Source organism: Pongo abelii, chromosome 20 (assembly GCF_028885655.2).
Source record: "Pongo abelii isolate AG06213 chromosome 20, NHGRI_mPonAbe1-v2.0_pri, whole genome shotgun sequence".
Classification (NCBI taxonomy): domain Eukaryota; kingdom Metazoa; phylum Chordata; class Mammalia; order Primates; family Hominidae; genus Pongo; species Pongo abelii.
Genome location: NC_072005.2, coordinates 7,132,697 through 7,149,066, shown reverse-complemented (window position 1 = coordinate 7,149,066; position 16,370 = coordinate 7,132,697). Strand labels below are relative to the sequence as shown.

At 48.4% G+C, this 16,370-nt stretch overlaps 1 protein-coding gene across 4 annotated transcripts in view; it reads left to right on the top strand.

The window, feature by feature from the left end:
* The window catches only part of INSR (insulin receptor), a 180,969-nt gene that overhangs the window by 129,249 nt on the left and 35,350 nt on the right, over nucleotides 1-16,370 (top strand). For 2 of the 4 annotated variants that reach the window (XM_024237100.3, XM_063719888.1), the window contains exons 9-11: nucleotides 2,453-2,620; nucleotides 11,242-11,443; nucleotides 13,564-13,599. In XM_024237100.3, the coding sequence (XP_024092868.1) occupies nucleotides 2,453-2,620; nucleotides 11,242-11,443; nucleotides 13,564-13,599 (406 nt within the window). The remainder of the gene's footprint in view (nucleotides 1-2,452; nucleotides 2,621-11,241; nucleotides 11,444-13,563; nucleotides 13,600-16,370) is intronic. The other 2 variants (XM_024237099.3, XM_024237098.3) reach the window with 1 other exon arrangement.

The window sequence follows — 16,370 nt, the reverse complement described above, 5'->3', positions numbered from 1 at the left end:
CCCCTGGCCTCAAGTGATCCTCCTGCCTCGGCCTCCCAAAGTCCTGGGATTAGAAGTGTGAGCCACCTCACCCAGTCAGTTATTGGCTTTTAAAGGAGCTGGGTATTGAGGCTTATAGTTTCAGATGAGGCAGTAGCAACAAGCCACTTGATGGGAATATTTATATTTTTCATCCTATTATGAAAAATTGTCAAATATTCACAACATAGAAAGAACAACAACCCCATAGTTAGCCACCTTCCAGCTTCAGCCTTTGGTCATTTTTGTTTCATCTCGACGCTTCTTCCCTTTTCCCACTTGTTACTTCTTTTTGTTTTGTTGTTTGTTTTGGCCTGGAGTATTTCATAGCAATTTAATTATGTTTTGTTTGTTTGTTTGAGATGGAGTCTCACTCTGTCACCCAGGCTGGAGTGCAGTGGCACGATCTGGACTCACTGCAACCTCCACCTCCCAGGTTCAAGTGATTCTCCTGCCTCAGCCTCCCAAGTTGCTGGGATTACAGGTGTGCGCCACCACACTTGGCTAATTTTTGTTTTGTTTTTTGAGACAGAGTCTCACTCTGTCACCCAGGCTGGAGTGCAGTGGTGTGATCTCAGCTCACTGTAACCTCCCCTTCCCGGTTCAAGTGATTCTCCTGCCTCAGCCTCCCAAGTAGCTACAACTATAGGCGTGCCACCACGTCTAGCTAATTTTGGTATTTTTAGTAGAGACGGGGTTTCACCATGTTGGCCAGGATGGTCTCGATCTCTTGACCTGCAGTCCGTCCACCTTGGCCTCCCAAAGTGGGATTACAGGCATGAGCCACCATGCCAGCCTTTTGTTTGTTTGTTTGTTTGTTTTGAGACGGAGTTTCCCTCTTGTTGCCCAGGCTGGAGTGCAATGGTGCTATCTCAGCTGACTGCAACCTCTGCCTCCCAGGTTCAAGCGATTCTCCTGCCTCAGCCTCCCAAGTAGCTGGGATTACAGGCATGCACCACCACGATTGGCGAATTTTTTCTTTTTTTTTTGTAGAGACAAGGTTTCTCCATGTTGGTCAGGCTGGTATCGAACTCCCAACCTCAGGTGATCCGCCCGCCTCGGCTTCCCAAAGTGCTGGGATTACAGGCTTGAGCCACCGTGCCCAGCCATTTTTGTATTTTTAATAGAGACAGGGCTTCACCATGTTGGCCAGGCTGCTCTGGAACTCCTGACCTCAAATGATCTGCCCATCTTGGCCTCCCAAAGTGCTGGGATTACAGGCATGAGCCACTGGGCCCAGCCTAATTATATTTTTGTAAAACCTAAGTGCTTCTCTTATAGCAGTAGTTCCCAAAGGAGGTTAACTGCTCTTCCAGGGAACAGTTGCCCATCAATGTCTGGAGACATTTTTGGCTGTCATAGCTGTGGAGATGAAAGCACTGGCATTTCATGGGTGGAAGCCAGAGAGGCTGTTTCATGACCTGCAACACACAGGATGCACCCTCCTTCATGACAAAGAATTATCCAGTCCCAAAAGCCAATAGTACTGAGGGTGAGAAACCCCATCCTGTAGGCTCAAATTCAAGGTGTTTTTTTTTTTTTTTTTTTTAAACGGAGTTTCACGCTTGTCTCCCAGGCTGGAGTTCAACGGTGCATTCTCGGCTCACTGCAACCTCCGCCTCCTGGGTTCAAGATTCTCCTGCCTCAGCCTCCCAGGAAGCTGAGATTACAGGCGCACGCCACCATGTCCAACTAATTTTTGTTTTTTTTTCAGTAGAGATAGGGTTTCACCATGTTGGCCAGGTGTGGTCTCGAACTCCTGATCTCAGGTGATTCAGATGATTCGCCCACCTCGGCCTCCTAAAGTGCTGGGATTACAGGCGTGAGCCATCATGCCTGGCCTCGAATTCAAACTTTATAAATCAGCCCTATTTTCTTCAGTTAATCCCTGCTCATTCATCCTGTATCTTTTAGTGACACCAAAAGACTTAAAGTTTTCAGAAACTTCTAGCTCCCAGGTGTTTGGACTCCCTCCCCATCCCCAGCTCCCTCAGCCACCTCTGTTACTTTGGGTTTTTCGGGTTTTGTTTGGTTGGTTGGTGGTTTTTTTTTTTTTTTCTCTTGTTTTGTCTTGAGACCGACTCTCGCTCTGTCGCCCAGGCTGGAGTGCAGTGGCGCGATCTTGGCTCACTGCAAGCTCCGCCTCCCGGGTTCACGCCATTCTCCTGCCTCAGCCTCCCAAGTAGCTGGGACTACAGGTGCCTGCCACCACAGCTGGCTAATTTTTTGTATTTTTAGTAGAGATGGGGTTTCACTGTGTTAGCCAGGATGGTCTCGATGTCCTGACCTCGTGATCCGCCCGCCTTGGCCACCCAAAGTGCTGGGATGAGTGCCTTCATGATGTCTTTAACTTGTGTGTCCCCCCGCCATCCTCCCACTAGCTTTTTTTGCACACTATTTCTCATGACGGACCCATTTCCTTTCTCCTTGGCAGACCCCTCTGTGCCCCTGGATCCAATCTCAGTGTCTAACTCATCATCCCAGATTATTTTGAAGTGGAAACCCCCCTCCGACCCCAATGGCAACATCACCCACTACCTGGTTTTCTGGGAGAGGCAGGCGGAAGACAGTGAGCTGTTCGAGCTGGATTATTGCCTCAAAGGTGAGTGCGGGCAGCTGTGCTGGGATCGGTGGGGTTTGCACACGTGTGTCTGATGCACTTTGCTTCACCTCTAGGGAAGCAGCTATCTCTTCCTGTGTCTCAGTGTCGGAAGGCACACACACACACTCCATTCTATCTCATACAAAAACACACATACATGTTTTTATCTATTTATTTATTTTATTTTATTTTTTATTTATTTACTTTTTTGAGATGGAGTTTCACTCTTGTTGCCCAGGCTGGAGTGCAATGGCGTGATCTTGGCTCATCGCAACCTCCACCTCTCGGGTTCAAGTGATTCTCCTGCATCAGCCTCCCGAGTAGCTGGGATTACGGGCATGCACCACCACGCCCGGCTAATTTTGTATTTTTAGTAGAGATGGGGTTTCTCCATGTTGGTCAGGCTGGTCTCAAACTCCCAACCTCAGGTGACCTCAGGTGATCCACCTACCTGAGCCTCTCAAAGTGCTGGGATTATAGGCATGAGCCACCACACCCGGCCTAATTTTTTTTTTTTTTTTTTTTTTTGAGACAGGGTCTTACTCTGTTGCCCAGGCTGGAGTGCAGTGGCACGATCTCTGCTCACTGCAACCTCCACCTCCCAGTCTCAAGCAATCCTCCTGCCTCAGCCTCATGAGTTGCTGGAACACCACAATTGTCCACAGGTGTGCACCAGCATGCCCAGGTAATTTTTTTTTTTTTTTTTTTTTTTTTTGAGACAGGGTCTCACTCTGTCACCCAGGCTGGAGTGCAGTGGCATGATCTCAGCTCACTGCAACTTCTGCCTTCCAGGCACAAGCCATTCTCCTGCCTCAGGCTCCTGAGTAGCTGGGACTACAGGCGCCTGCCACCACACCTGGCTAATTTTTGTATTTTTAGTACAGATGGTGTTTCACCATGTTGGCCAGGCTGGATTTGAACTCCTGACCTCAAATGATCCACCCGCCTCGGCCTCCCAAAGTGCTGGGATTACAGGCGTGAGCCACCGCACCCGGCCTAAAATTATTTTAACATTGGGTTTTTTAAAAACCTACCAAACTGGAGAAGCATCTGTCACGTTTTTCTTTTTCTTTTTTCTTCTTCTTTTTAAAGATGGGGTCTCACTCTGTTGTCCAGGCTGGAGTGCAGTGGCGCAATCATAGCTCGCTGCAGCCTTTAACTCCTGGGCTCAAACAATCTTCCCGCCTCAGCCTCCTGAGTAGCTGGACTACTCAGGTCTACAGGCCTGAGACACTACACCTGGCTAATTGTTTAAAATAATTTTTTAGACCAGGCACAGTGGCTCATGCCTGTAATCCCAGCACTTTGGGAGGCCGAGGTGGGCGGATCACCAGGGGTCAGGAGTTCGAGACCACCCTGGCCAACATGGCAAAACCCCGTCTCTACTCAAAATACAAAAATTAGCCAGGCATGGGCCTGTAATCCCAGCTACTCAGGAGGCTGAGACAGAAGAATTGCTTGAACCCGGGAGGTGGAGGTTGCAATGAGCCGAGATTGTACCATTGCACTCCAGCCTGGGTAACAAAAGCGAAACTCCATCTAAGAAAAATAATAATAATAAAAATAATAATTTTTTAGAGGTGGGGATCTTGATATGTTGCCCAGGCTGGTCTCGAACTCCTGACCGCAAGCGATCCTCCTGCCTCAGCCTCCCAAAGTGCTGGTATTACAGGCATGAGCCACTGCGCTGGGCCCATTTCCTTCTTTAGTTTTGGTTTCCTTGTGTGTCTTGATGTATTTTTCTTGAGATATTTTCTGTTAGTGATATCCTCAGTCCGTGACCCTGGAGGAGAAGGCCAGGGGGCCGCTGGTGAGGTGTGGCTGAGGCCGGGAGCTCAACATTTGCTCTTGGCTCTGGCCCTGACCTGCTGAAGGGCTTTGGCCAAATTCCCAAGCAAGTCACCGTCTGCCTCCTTTTTGGGAGAAGGGGCGGGAGGACAGATGATCTCTGGGAGCTGTCCCAGCTCTAAGCTCATATGCTATATGTATGTGTGTGACATCATCCCCGCCTGAGCCGAGGGTTGCAAACGTGATTTATCTGCTCTGATGCTTTATATAACTCCAGGGCGAGTCCAGTCATCAGCTCCGCTGTAAGCTGTTGGCCTTGCATTCAAGTAACCAGAACCACCCGTGAGAGGTGCCACCAGCAATATCACTCAAAGCTTCCTTTTTTTTTAATTCCGAAAGTCTAAATCTCTAATTACCAAGGGACCATTTAAACATGGTTTTATTTGTAATTGTCACAAAGTTAATATCATTAAAAGGAAACTCACTAAGGACAAATTCTGTGTGATTTCACTCCTAGGAGGTCCCTAGAGTCCTCACATTCATAGAGACAGAAAGTAGAATGGGGAGTGCCAGGGACTGGGGAGGGGACAGGTCAGGAACAGAGTTTCAGTTTGGGAAGATGAGAAAGTTCCGGAGATGATGGTGGTGATGATTGCACAACATTGTGAATGCACTTAATACCCCAGAACTGCACACTTAAAATGGTTGAGATTTACCGGGCACGGTGGCTCAAGCCTGTAATCCCAGCATATTGGGAGGCCGAGGTGGGTGGATCACTCTGAGGCCAGGAGTTCAAGACCAGCCTGGGCAACATGGTGAAACCCCGTCTCTACTAAAAATACAAAAATTAGCTGGGTGTGGTGGTGGGCGCCTGTAATCCCAGCTACTCGGGAGGCTGAGGCAGAATTGCTTGAATCTGGGAGGCGGAGGTTGCAGTGAGCCGAGATCACGCCATTGCACTCCAGCCTGGCAACAGAGCAAGACTCCGTCAAAAACAAAACAAAACAAAACAAAACAAAATTGAGATGGTAAATTGGTAAATTTTATGTGATGTTTATTTTTCCACAATTTAAAACACACACACACAAATAAATAAGCTTACAAACCCTTCCTGTTAATATCACTAGTGTATGTGTTGTTATCGCAGTAAAATATACATCACATACAATTTATTATTATAACCATGTTTAAGAGCACAATTTAGCTGCATTAAGTGCGTTGCCGTGGTTGTGCGACCATCACCACCATCATCTCCAGAACTTTCTCATCTTCTCAAACTGAAACTCCGTCCCCATGAAACACTCACTCCCCCTCTCCTTCCCCCAGCCCCAGCACCCACCATCTGTCTCTGTGAATCTGATTCTAGAGACTTCATTATGCTTCATTTTTCTTTTTTTCTTTTCCTTTTTTTTTTTTTTTTTTTTTGAGACGGAGTCTCGCTCTGTCGCCTAGGCTGGAGTGCAGTGGCGTAATCTTGGCTCACTGCAAGCTCTGCCTCCTGGGTTCACACCATTCTCCTGCCTCAGCCTCCCGAGTAGCTGGGACTACAGGCACCTGCCACCACACCTGGCTAATTTTTTGTATTTTTAGTAGAGATGCGGTTTCACCATGTTAGCCAGGATGGTCTCGATCTCCTGACCTCATGATCCGCCCGCCTCAGCCTCCCAAAGTGCTGGGATTACAGGCGTGAGCCACCGTGCCCGGCCCATTATGCTTCATTTTTCTAATCTCAGAAAAACCACAGTGTACCATGTTTTATGCAGTGGATTCTAAGAAGAGGTAGCAGGTATCAGGAATGATACCTGTGCCTGAACAAATATCCCTTCCTCTCCAAATAATAATAATAATAATAATACCAGGAGCTTCCCTTATTCAGGCAGTTCTACATTTTTTTTTCCATCTGTAATGCTGTAACTAGCTCCCAGCAGAGTTAACCCAGGCAGGTTATTCTATGTCTATTTATAAACTTAAGAAGTATTTTCCGGTCTCTCATAGGCTTTTAAAGCTGTGTAAATACTTGGGTTTCCAAGTCAATACTCACCATTCACAGGAAGGTACTTGATACACGATTTAGAGCTTATTGTCTATCCTCGAGGCATTAAGGGGAGGAGAGAAAAATGGAATTTCCTTTGCTCAGCAGTCACCAGGCACCAAGCAGGGTGGCAGCAGGGGAGGTGACTCTCCAGGGACTGTCGCAGATTTTGCTTGTAAAGAGCTGTATCCATCCATCTTAGTGGCTGTACCAGAGGTGTAACTGTGCTTACATCATGGGTCACAAGAACCCTGGGATTTGACTTCAGGGGTTAAGACATGACCAGCTGCGGTACTTAAGTATTGTAGGCTGGATGCGGTGGCTCATGCCTGTAATCTCAGCACTTTGGGAGGCCGAGGCGGGCAGATTGTTTGAGCTCAGGAGTTTGAGATCAGCCTGGCCAACATGGCAAAACTCTGTCTCTACCAAAAAAAAAAATACAAAAATTGGCTGGGCGCAATGTAATCCCAGCACTTTGGGAGGCCAAGGTGGGTGGATCACCTGAGGTCGGGAGTTCGAGACCAGCCTGGCCAACATGGTGAAACCCCGTCTCTAATAAAAATACAAAAAAATTAGCCAGGTGTGATGGTGCATGCCTGTAATCCCAGTTACGGGGGAGAGCTGAGACAGGAGAATCGCTTGAACCCAGGAGGCAGAGGTTGCAGTGAGCCAAGACTGCGCCACTGCACTGCAGCCTGGGCAACAGAGCAAGACCCCATCTCAAAAAAAAAAAAAAAAGAGAGAGATAAATAGTATTGTATTTTGTATTTTTAGGACTGCTACCTTTATAAGCTACTGGTGTTCTTCGTTTATTAATTTTTAAATTCCCTTTTCTATGCATGTTTGAAAAGTTCCTTCCTCTATCTCCTCTCATGCCTTTAGGCCAGGGTTTCTCTACCTTGGTGTTTTTTCTATCTGGCGTTGGATCATTCTCTGGGGTGGGACTGTCCTGAGCACTTCAGGGTGCTGAGCAGCATCCCTGGTCTCCACCCATTCCATGCTCCAGGAGGATGCCCCAGCCAGGTCCTGACACCTAAAAATATCTCCAGATGTTGCCCAATGTCCCTAGTAGGAGACAAAATCACCCCCTGGGTGAGAACTATTCACCGATCAAGTCTGATTTCTGGACTCATGAATGGACCCCTTAGAATTCCATGTGGAGGCCCAGTGTGGTGACTCAGGCCTGTAACAGATTCCAGCACTTTGGGAGGCCAAGGTGGGCAGATCACATGAGGTCAGGAGTTCCAGACCAGACTGGCCAACATGATGAAGCTCTGTCTCTGCTAAAAATACAAAAAATTAGCCAGGGTGGTGGCGGGCGCCTGTAATGCCAGCTACTTGGGAGGCTGAGGCAGGAGACTCGCTTGAATCCAGGAGGCGGAGGCTGCAGTGAGCCAAGATCACGCCACTGCACTCCAGCCTGGGCGACAGAGCAAGACTGTCTCAAAAAAAAAAAAAGAAAAAAAGAAAAAAAAGAATTCCATATGGAATTCTATTCTGCCCTCCCATCTTATTTATGTAGTTGATTAATTAATTGGTTGATTGCTTCATGCAGCCGTGACCTGGCTCCTTCTCCTCCTCCTTCTTCTCTTTCTTCTTCTTCAGCATGATTTCACTCTGTTGCCCAGGCTGGAGTGTAGTGGCCCCATCTCAGCTCACTGCAGCCTCGACTTCCCAGGCTCAAGCGATCCTCCTACCTCAGTCTCCTGAGTAGCTGGGATTACAGGTGCACACCACCATGCCTGGCTAATTTTTGTATTTTTTGGTAGAGATGGGGTTTCATCACGTTGGCCAGGCTCATCTTGAACTCCTGGGCTCAAGTGATCCTTCCCCCTCAGCCTCCCAAAGTTCTGGTATTAAGGGCAAGAGCCAGTGTACCTGGCCCCCTTTATCTTTTTCTAACCCCCCTCCCACCACTCTCTCTCACCCCCTTCTAGCTACATTGGTTTCCTGAGATTTTTTTTTTTTTTTTTTTTTTTTTGAGAGATGGAATGCTCGCTCTGTCACCTGGGCTGGAGTGCAGTGGCGCGATCTTGGCTCACTGCAACCTCCATCTCCCAGGTTCAAGTGATTCTCCTGCCTCAGCCTCCCAAGTAGCTGGGACTACAGGCATGTGCCACCACATGCAGCTGATTTTTGGATTTTTTAGTAGAGACACGGTTTCACTGTATGTTGGCCAGGCTGGTCTCGAACTCCTGACCTCAAGTGATCCTCCCGCCTCTGCCTCCTGAAGTGCTGGGATTACAGGAGTGCGCCACCACGCCTGGCCAGACATTTTTTAATGTGCCAAGAAAATTCCTGTCCTGGGGCCTTTCCACTGGTATTCTGCTATGTCTGAATTGCTTTACACCACGATATATGAATGGTGCTTTCCTTTGCTGAATTCAGGATGTCTTAGTGGTGACTTTCTTTGAGACCCCTTCATGAAAATGGCACCCCCAGACACCCACTGTTCTTTTACCCCAACATCTGCCCTGTGACTGTGTATTTACGAGTTTATTGTAGACTGTAAGTCCATTGAAGACAGAAGCATTGTCTGGTTACCTTATAACCTTCAGTCCCATGATTATGGTGTCTGGCAGTTGTTGCCTTTTTTTGAGACAGAGTCTTGCTGTTGTCGCCTAGGCTGGAGTGCAATGGCGTGATCTTGGCTCACTGCAACCTCTGCTTCCCGGGTTCAAACGATCCTCCTGCCTCAGCTTCCTGAGTAGCTGGGATTACAGGCACCCACCACCATGCCCGGCTAACTTTTGTATTTTGAGTAGAGATGGGATTTTGCCATGTTGGCTAGGATGGTCCGGACCTCCTGACCTCAGGTGATCTGCCCGCCTCGGCCTCCCAAAGTGCTGGGATTACAGGAGTGAGCCACCGCGCCCGGCCACCTAGCAGTTTCTATTAGGTTGGTGCAAAAGTAACTTTGGGCCAGGCGCAGTGGCTCACGCCTGTAATCCCAGCACTTTGGGAGGCCAAGGTGGGCGGATCACGAGGTCAGGAGATTGAGACCATCCTGGCTAACACAATGAAACCCCATCTCTACTAAAAATACAAAAAATTAGCCGGGCGTGGCAGTGGCTGCCTGTAGTCCCAGCTACTTGGGAGGCTGAGGCAGGAGAATGGCGTGAACCCAAGAGATGGAGCTTGCAGTGAGCCGAGATCACGCCACTGCACTCTAGCCTGGGCGACAGAACGAGACTCCATCTCAAAAAAAAAAAAAAAAAAAGGAATTGTGTTTTTTTGCCATTACTTTTAATGGCAAAAGCTGCAATTACTTATGCGCTAACCTAATAAAACATGTTGACATGCACTTCTCAGATGACACTCTAGATACAGATATTTTATTTATTTATTTATTATTTTTTTTAGATGGAGTCTCGCTCTGTCACCCAGGCTGGAGTGCAGTGGCGCCATCTCAGCTCACTGCAACCTCCACCTCCCAGGTTCAAGTGATTCTCCTGCCTCAGCCTCCTGAGTAGCTGGGATTACAGGCATGCGCCACTACACCTGGCTAGTTTTTGTATTTTTAGTAGAAACAGCATTTTACCATGTTGGCCAGGCTGATCTCGAACTCCTGACCTCAGGTGGTCTACCTACCTCGGCCTCCCAAAGTGCTAGGATTACAGGTGTGAGCTGCCTGGCCTATTTTTATTGGTTATTTTACTTTGTTTTTAGTAGAGACAGGGTTTCACCACGTTGCCCAGGCTGGTCTTGAACTCCTGGGCTCACATGATCCTCACACCTCGGCCTCCGAAAGTGCCAGGATTACGGGTGTGAGCCACTGTGCTCGGCTCTATTTTTAATCTTTTGAGACAGGGTTCTACTCTGTCACCCAGGCTGAAGTGTAGGGGCGCAATCATAGCTCACTGCAGCCTCGACCTCCTGGGCTCAAGCGATCCTCTCACCTGAGCCTCCCAAGTAGCTGGGACCACAGGCATGAACCATAGTGTCTGGCTTTTTTCCAAAGCAGAACTCGAATCTAGGCTCTGTCTCAGCTCAGCCTCTCTGAGAAGGCCCCCTTCACTGTGTGTGTGTGTGGTGTGTATGTGGTGCATGTATGGTGTGTGTGTGGTATGTGGCGTGGGTGTGTGGTGGTGTGTGTGTGATTTGTGTGGTGTGTGAGTGGTGTGTGTGTGTGGTGTGTGTGTGGTGCGTGTATGGTGTGTGTGTGGTGTGTGTGTGGTGCGTGTATGGTGTGTGTGTGGTGTGTGGTGTGTGTGGTGCGTGTGTGGTGTGTGTGGTGTGTGTGGGGTGTGTGTGAGGTGTGTGGGGTGTGTGTGAGGTGTGTGTGGTTGTGTGTGGTGTGTGTATGGTATGTGTGGTGTGTGTGTGTGGTGTGTGTGTGGGGTGTGTGTGTGGTGTGTGTATGGTGTGTGTGGTGTGTGGTGTGTGTGTGGTGCGTGTATGGTGTGTGTAGTGTGTGGCGTGGGTGTGTGGTGTGTGATTTGTGTGGTGTGTGTGGTGTGTGGTGTGTGTGGTGTGTGTGTGGTGCGTGTATGGTGTGTGTGTGGTGTGTGTGGTGCATGTGTGGTGTGTGTCGGGTGTGTGTGGTTGTGTGTGTGTGGTGTGTGTGGTGTGTGTGTGGTGTGTGTGGTTGTGTGTGTGTGGTGTGTGTGTATGGTGTGTGTGTGGTTGTGTGTGTGGTGTATGTGTGTGGTTGTTTCTGGTGTGTGGTGTGTGTTTGTGGTGTGTGTATGTGTGATCTGTTGTGTGGTGTGTGTGTGGTGTGTATGTGGGGGGGGGTGTGTGTGTGTATGTGTGTTCAGCTGCAGAGACTTGAGCCCCCCTTTTCTGTTTCTTTCTCCAGGGCTGAAGCTGCCCTCGAGGACCTGGTCTCCACCATTCGAGTCTGAAGATTCTCAGAAGCACAACCAGAGTGAGTATGAGGATTCGGCCGGCGAATGCTGCTCCTGTCCAAAGACAGACTCTCAGATCCTGAAGGAGCTGGAGGAGTCCTCGTTTAGGAAGACGTTTGAGGATTACCTGCACAACGTGGTTTTTGTCCCCAGGTGAGGACGTGGCGCTGGGCTCTCTTAGTGGGTGCCAGTTGGCTTGGTGTTGGTGGAAGGTTATTACTTAGGGACCGAGAGGTAGTGGGACCCAGAGACGGCAGAAGGGTGGGTGGAGTCTGAATGGAGCCGTTTCCCAGGTGGAGGAAGAGATCTTGCAGTTTCGAAATTTCAAGGGGAATTTTATCAGGAAGAGCAAATAATCACACAAAAGGGGAAAAATGGACAAAACTCAGCATTTGCCTTTCTTACCTCTCCTGAGCTGGTCTCCATCTGAGTTCCAAAACAAACTCCATTAGATGATTAACTTTTTTTTCTCTCTCTCTCTCTTTTTTTTTTTTTTTTTTGACAGAGTCTCACTCTATCGTCCAGGCTGGAGTGCGGTGGTGCAATTTCAGCTCACCCTTTTCTAGTTCAAGTGATTCTTGTGCCTCAGCCTCCCAAGTAGCTGGGACTACAGGTGCGCACCACCACGCCCAGCTAATTTTTATATTTTTAGTAGAGACGGGGTTTCGCCATGTTGGCCAGGCTGGTCTCGAACTCCTGACCTCAGGTGATCTGCCTGCCTCGGCCTCCCAAAGTGCTGGGATTATAGGTGTGAGCCACCGTGCCTGGCCATGATGATTGAGGCTTTAGCTGGGTGCAGTGGTGTGAGCCTGTGGTCCCAGCTACTTGGGAAGCCAAGATGGTAGGGTTGCTTGAGGCCAGCCTGGGCAACGTAATGAGACCCCATCTCTACCAAAAAAAAAAAAAATTTAAAAATTAGTCAGGCATGGTAATGCATGCCTGAACTCCTAGCCTATGGGGAGGCTGAGGAAGAAGGATCACAAGAGCCCAGGAGATGGAGGCTATGATGAGCAATGATGGCGCCACTGCACTCCAGCCTGGGTGACAGAGTGAGACCCTGTCTCTAAAAAAAATTAAAAGTATCTGTTCAGATGTTTACCAATGCTATTCATCCGAGCAGACTTTTCTCCCAGAACCACCAATGTGTAAGAATCTTCTTTTTTTCTTTTCTTTTCTTTTTCTTTTTTTGTTGCATGTTTCCCCTATGATCCTGAGTCCAAAAGAATGTTCAGTGGGACAGCCAAGGCGTCAAAGTGGTTACTGTTTCACCTGTTAAAAACAGAATGTTGGCTGGGCACAGTGGCTTACTCCTGTAATCCCAGCACTTTGGGAGGCCAAAGTGGGAGAATCAGTTGAGGCCAAAGGTGGAGACCAGCCTGAGCAACAGAGTGAGACCCTATCTCTACTAAAAAAGGAAAAAAAAAAAAAAAGCCAGACATGTTGGTGTATGCCTTGTAGTCCCAGCTACTCCGGAGGCTGAGGCAGGAGAATTGCTTGAGCACAGGAGTTGGAGGCTGCCGTGAGCTATGATGGCACCACTGCACTCCAGCCTGGGGCAATAGAGCAAGACCCTGTCTCAAAAAGGAAGGAAGGAAGAGAAAAAAAGAAAGAAAGGAAAGAGAGAACGGAATGGAGGGAGGGAGGGAAAGAGGAAGGAAGGGAGAAAGAAAGAATGAAAGAAAGAAAAGAAAGACAGAAAAAAAAGGAAAGAGAGAAAGGAAGGGAGGGAGGGAGACAGGAAGGAAGGAAAGAAGGAAGGAAAAAAGGAAAGGAAAGAAAGAAAAGAAAGAGAGAAAGAGAAAATAAGAAGGAAGGAAGGAAAGAGAGAAAGAAAGTAAAAGAGGAAAGAAGGAAGGAAGGAGAGAGAGTGAGAGAGAAAAAAAGAAAAAGGAGAAAGAAAGAGGAAAGAAAGCAGAAAGAGAGAGAAAGAAGAAAGAAGGAAAAGAAAAGAAAAGAAAAATTCTGCCAGACTTGGAGAAGTGGCTGAGTCAGTTGTGATGTCCACATGTAGTCACATTTGACATCCCAGGGCCACCTCAGCAGGCCGTCTCTGGGGAGAATTTTCTCTGATTTCTTCCCCTTCCGTTGCTGGACCCCTGCACCTGCTGGGGAAGATGTAGCTCACTCCCTCTAGCAAGTGATGGGAGCGAGTGGTCCAGGGTCAAAGCCAGGGTGCCCTTACTCGGACACATGTGGCCTCCAAGTGTCAGAGCCCAGTGGTCTGTCTAATGAAGTTCCCTCTGTCCTCAAAGGAGTTGGTTTTATTTCCACAGAAAAACCTCTTCAGGCACTGGTGCCGAGGACCCTAGGTATGACTCACCTGTGCGACCCCTGGTGCCTGCTCCGCGCAGGGCCGGCGGCGTGCCAGGCAGATGCCTCGGAGAACCCAGGGGTTTCTGTGGCTTTTTGCATGCGGCGGGCTGCTGTGCTGGAGAGCAGATGCTTCACCAATTCAGAAATCCAATGCCTTCACTCTGAAATGAAATCTGGGCATGAATGTGGGGAGAAACCTTCACTAACACACTCTTGCTAAAACATAGAATCATGGGAGTGCTTCCTGGGTACCTCCTGCCTGCCTTCTGTTTGCAGCCACTGTTTGCTCACTAAACATCTCTGCACCTCCCGCGTGCATTTGCAGAGGTGGGTAGGGGTCCCCGGAGTCTGAGCTCCCCGCGGCTGGGTGCCCCGACCCAGCAGCTCCTACACCATGAAGGGAGGTTAATCTGGAAACAGAATATTTTCATGAAAGGGCGATAGGGTATGAACAAAAGAACATCGTGTCACTCACTGAATTCCACGGAGGAGAGTCAGGGATCTCTTTCTTTCTTTCTTTCTTTCTTTCTTTCTTTCTTTCTTTCTTTTCTCTTTCTGGAGGAGAGTCAGGGATCTCTTTCTTTCTTTCTTTCTCTCTTTCCTTCCTTCCTTCTTTTCTTTCTTCCCTCCCTCCCTCTGTCCCTTCCTTCCTTCTTTTTTTTTTTTTTTTTTTTTGATGGAGTTTCACTCTTGTTGCCCAGGCTGGAGTGCAGTGGTGTGATCTCGGCTGTCCCCAGCCTCCACCTCCCGGGTTCAAGCAATTCTCCTGCCTCAGCCTCTTGAGTAGCTGGGATTACAGGCATGCGCCGCCACGCCTGGCTAGTTTTTGTACTTTTAGTAGAGACAGGGTTTCTCCGTGTTGGTCAGGCTGGTCTTGATCTCCCAACCTCAGGCGATCCGCCCGCCTCGGCCTCCCAAAGTGCTGGGATTACAGGCGTGAGCCACCGCGCCTGGCCAGGGACGTTTCTTTTCAATTTGTGTCTTAAGAGAATGAAGCAGTAAGGTCCTGGGAGAGAGAAAAAGCTTGGAGAAATTGGGAGAAAGGCAAGGAGATGTTTACCTGTGGTGGGCTTTTGGGAGGAACAGGAGGTGAGACTAAAGAGGCAAGTTGGGACCACTTGGAGAGATTTTCTTCCTTTAGCAGAGTGTTTATTTATTTATTTTTTCCCAGGCACCTGTGTGGCCTGATCTGCCCTCTAGTGGCCATTTGCAATAGTAACTATAGCCACGAAGGGTCTAAAAATGCACGGGCTTGGCCCAAAGCGGATCTCAATCTCAGTCCTGCTATTAATAATATTCGGGTGGCTCATGCCTGTAATTCCAGCACTTTGGGAGGCCGAGGCGGGCGGATCACGAGATCAGGAGATCGAGACCATACTGGCTAACACGGTGAAACCCCGTCTTTACTAAAAATACAAAAAATTAGCCGGGCGTGGTGGTGGGCACCTGTAGTCCCAGCTACTTGGGAGGCTGAGGCAGGAGAATGGCGTGAACCCGGGAGGCGGAGCTTGCAGTGAGCCAAGATCGCGCCACTGCACTCCAGCCTGGGCGACAGAGTGAGACTCCGTCTCAAAAAAAAAATAAAATAAAAATAAAAATAAAATAATATTTGGGGCCACAGCTGGACTTCGTAGCTCACGCCTGTAATTCCAACACTTTGAGAGGCCCAGGCGGGGCAATCACTTGAGGCCAGGAGTTCGAGACCAGCCTGACCAAGATGGTGAAACCCCGTTACTACAAGAAATATGAAAATTAGCTGGGCATGGTGACACACGCCTGTAGTCCCAGCTACTTGGGAGGCCGAGGCAGGAGAATCGCTTGAACCCTGGAGGCAGAGGTTGCGGTGAGTCGAGATCTCGCCACTGCATTCCAGCCTAGGTGACAGAGCAAAACTCTGTCTCAAAAAAAAAAAAATACATAATAGTAATAATAATAATAAATAATATTTGGGGTCAGATTATTCTAGGGCACTGTCCAACAACACTGACCAGCATCCCTGGCTTCTACTCATCTGATGCCAGTAGTGTGTCTTCCCCCTAAAGTAGTAATAATGGAAAATATCTTCAGACATTGCTAAATATCCACCTGGGGGATGGGGTCAGAAGGACCCTTGATTGAGACAACCAGTTTAGTGTGGGATTGTTGGATAATAAAATGCTGCCTAAGCCAGGTGCCGTGGCTCATGCCCAATGCCTGTAATCCCAGCACTTTGGGAGGCCCAGGCAGGCAGATCACCTGAGGTCAAGAGTTTGAAACTAGCCTGGCCAACATGGCGAAACCCCGTCTCTACTAAAAATACAAAAATTAGCCGGGCATGATGATGCACGCCTGTAATCCCAGCTACTTGGGAGGCTGAGGCAGGAGAACCGCTTGAACCCAGAAATTGGAAGTTACAGTGAGCCAAGATCACACCACTGCACTCCAGCCTGGGCAACAGAGCAAGACTCTATCTCAAAAAAAAAAAAAAAAAATCAGTTGATGCTTCGTCTTTTGCCACTTCATGGTCTTTTTGGTTATAATCTTTTTGGTATATAAACTCATTTGGCTTATTTGATGAGCCCATTTTACATCTCTGGTTGTTGAGATACCAATTTCTCAGTAGTTATTCATGAAGCACCAACGTCTTGGTTATTTTCACAAGACCCATTTGTGCCTGTATAGAAATTATCTGAATCTTGCTAATACGGATATATCTTTGGCTTGATAAGTGGTGGAGCTGTTTTCTTTTCCATTCTAGAATGTTGTTGGTCTTTTAATACAAAAAGAC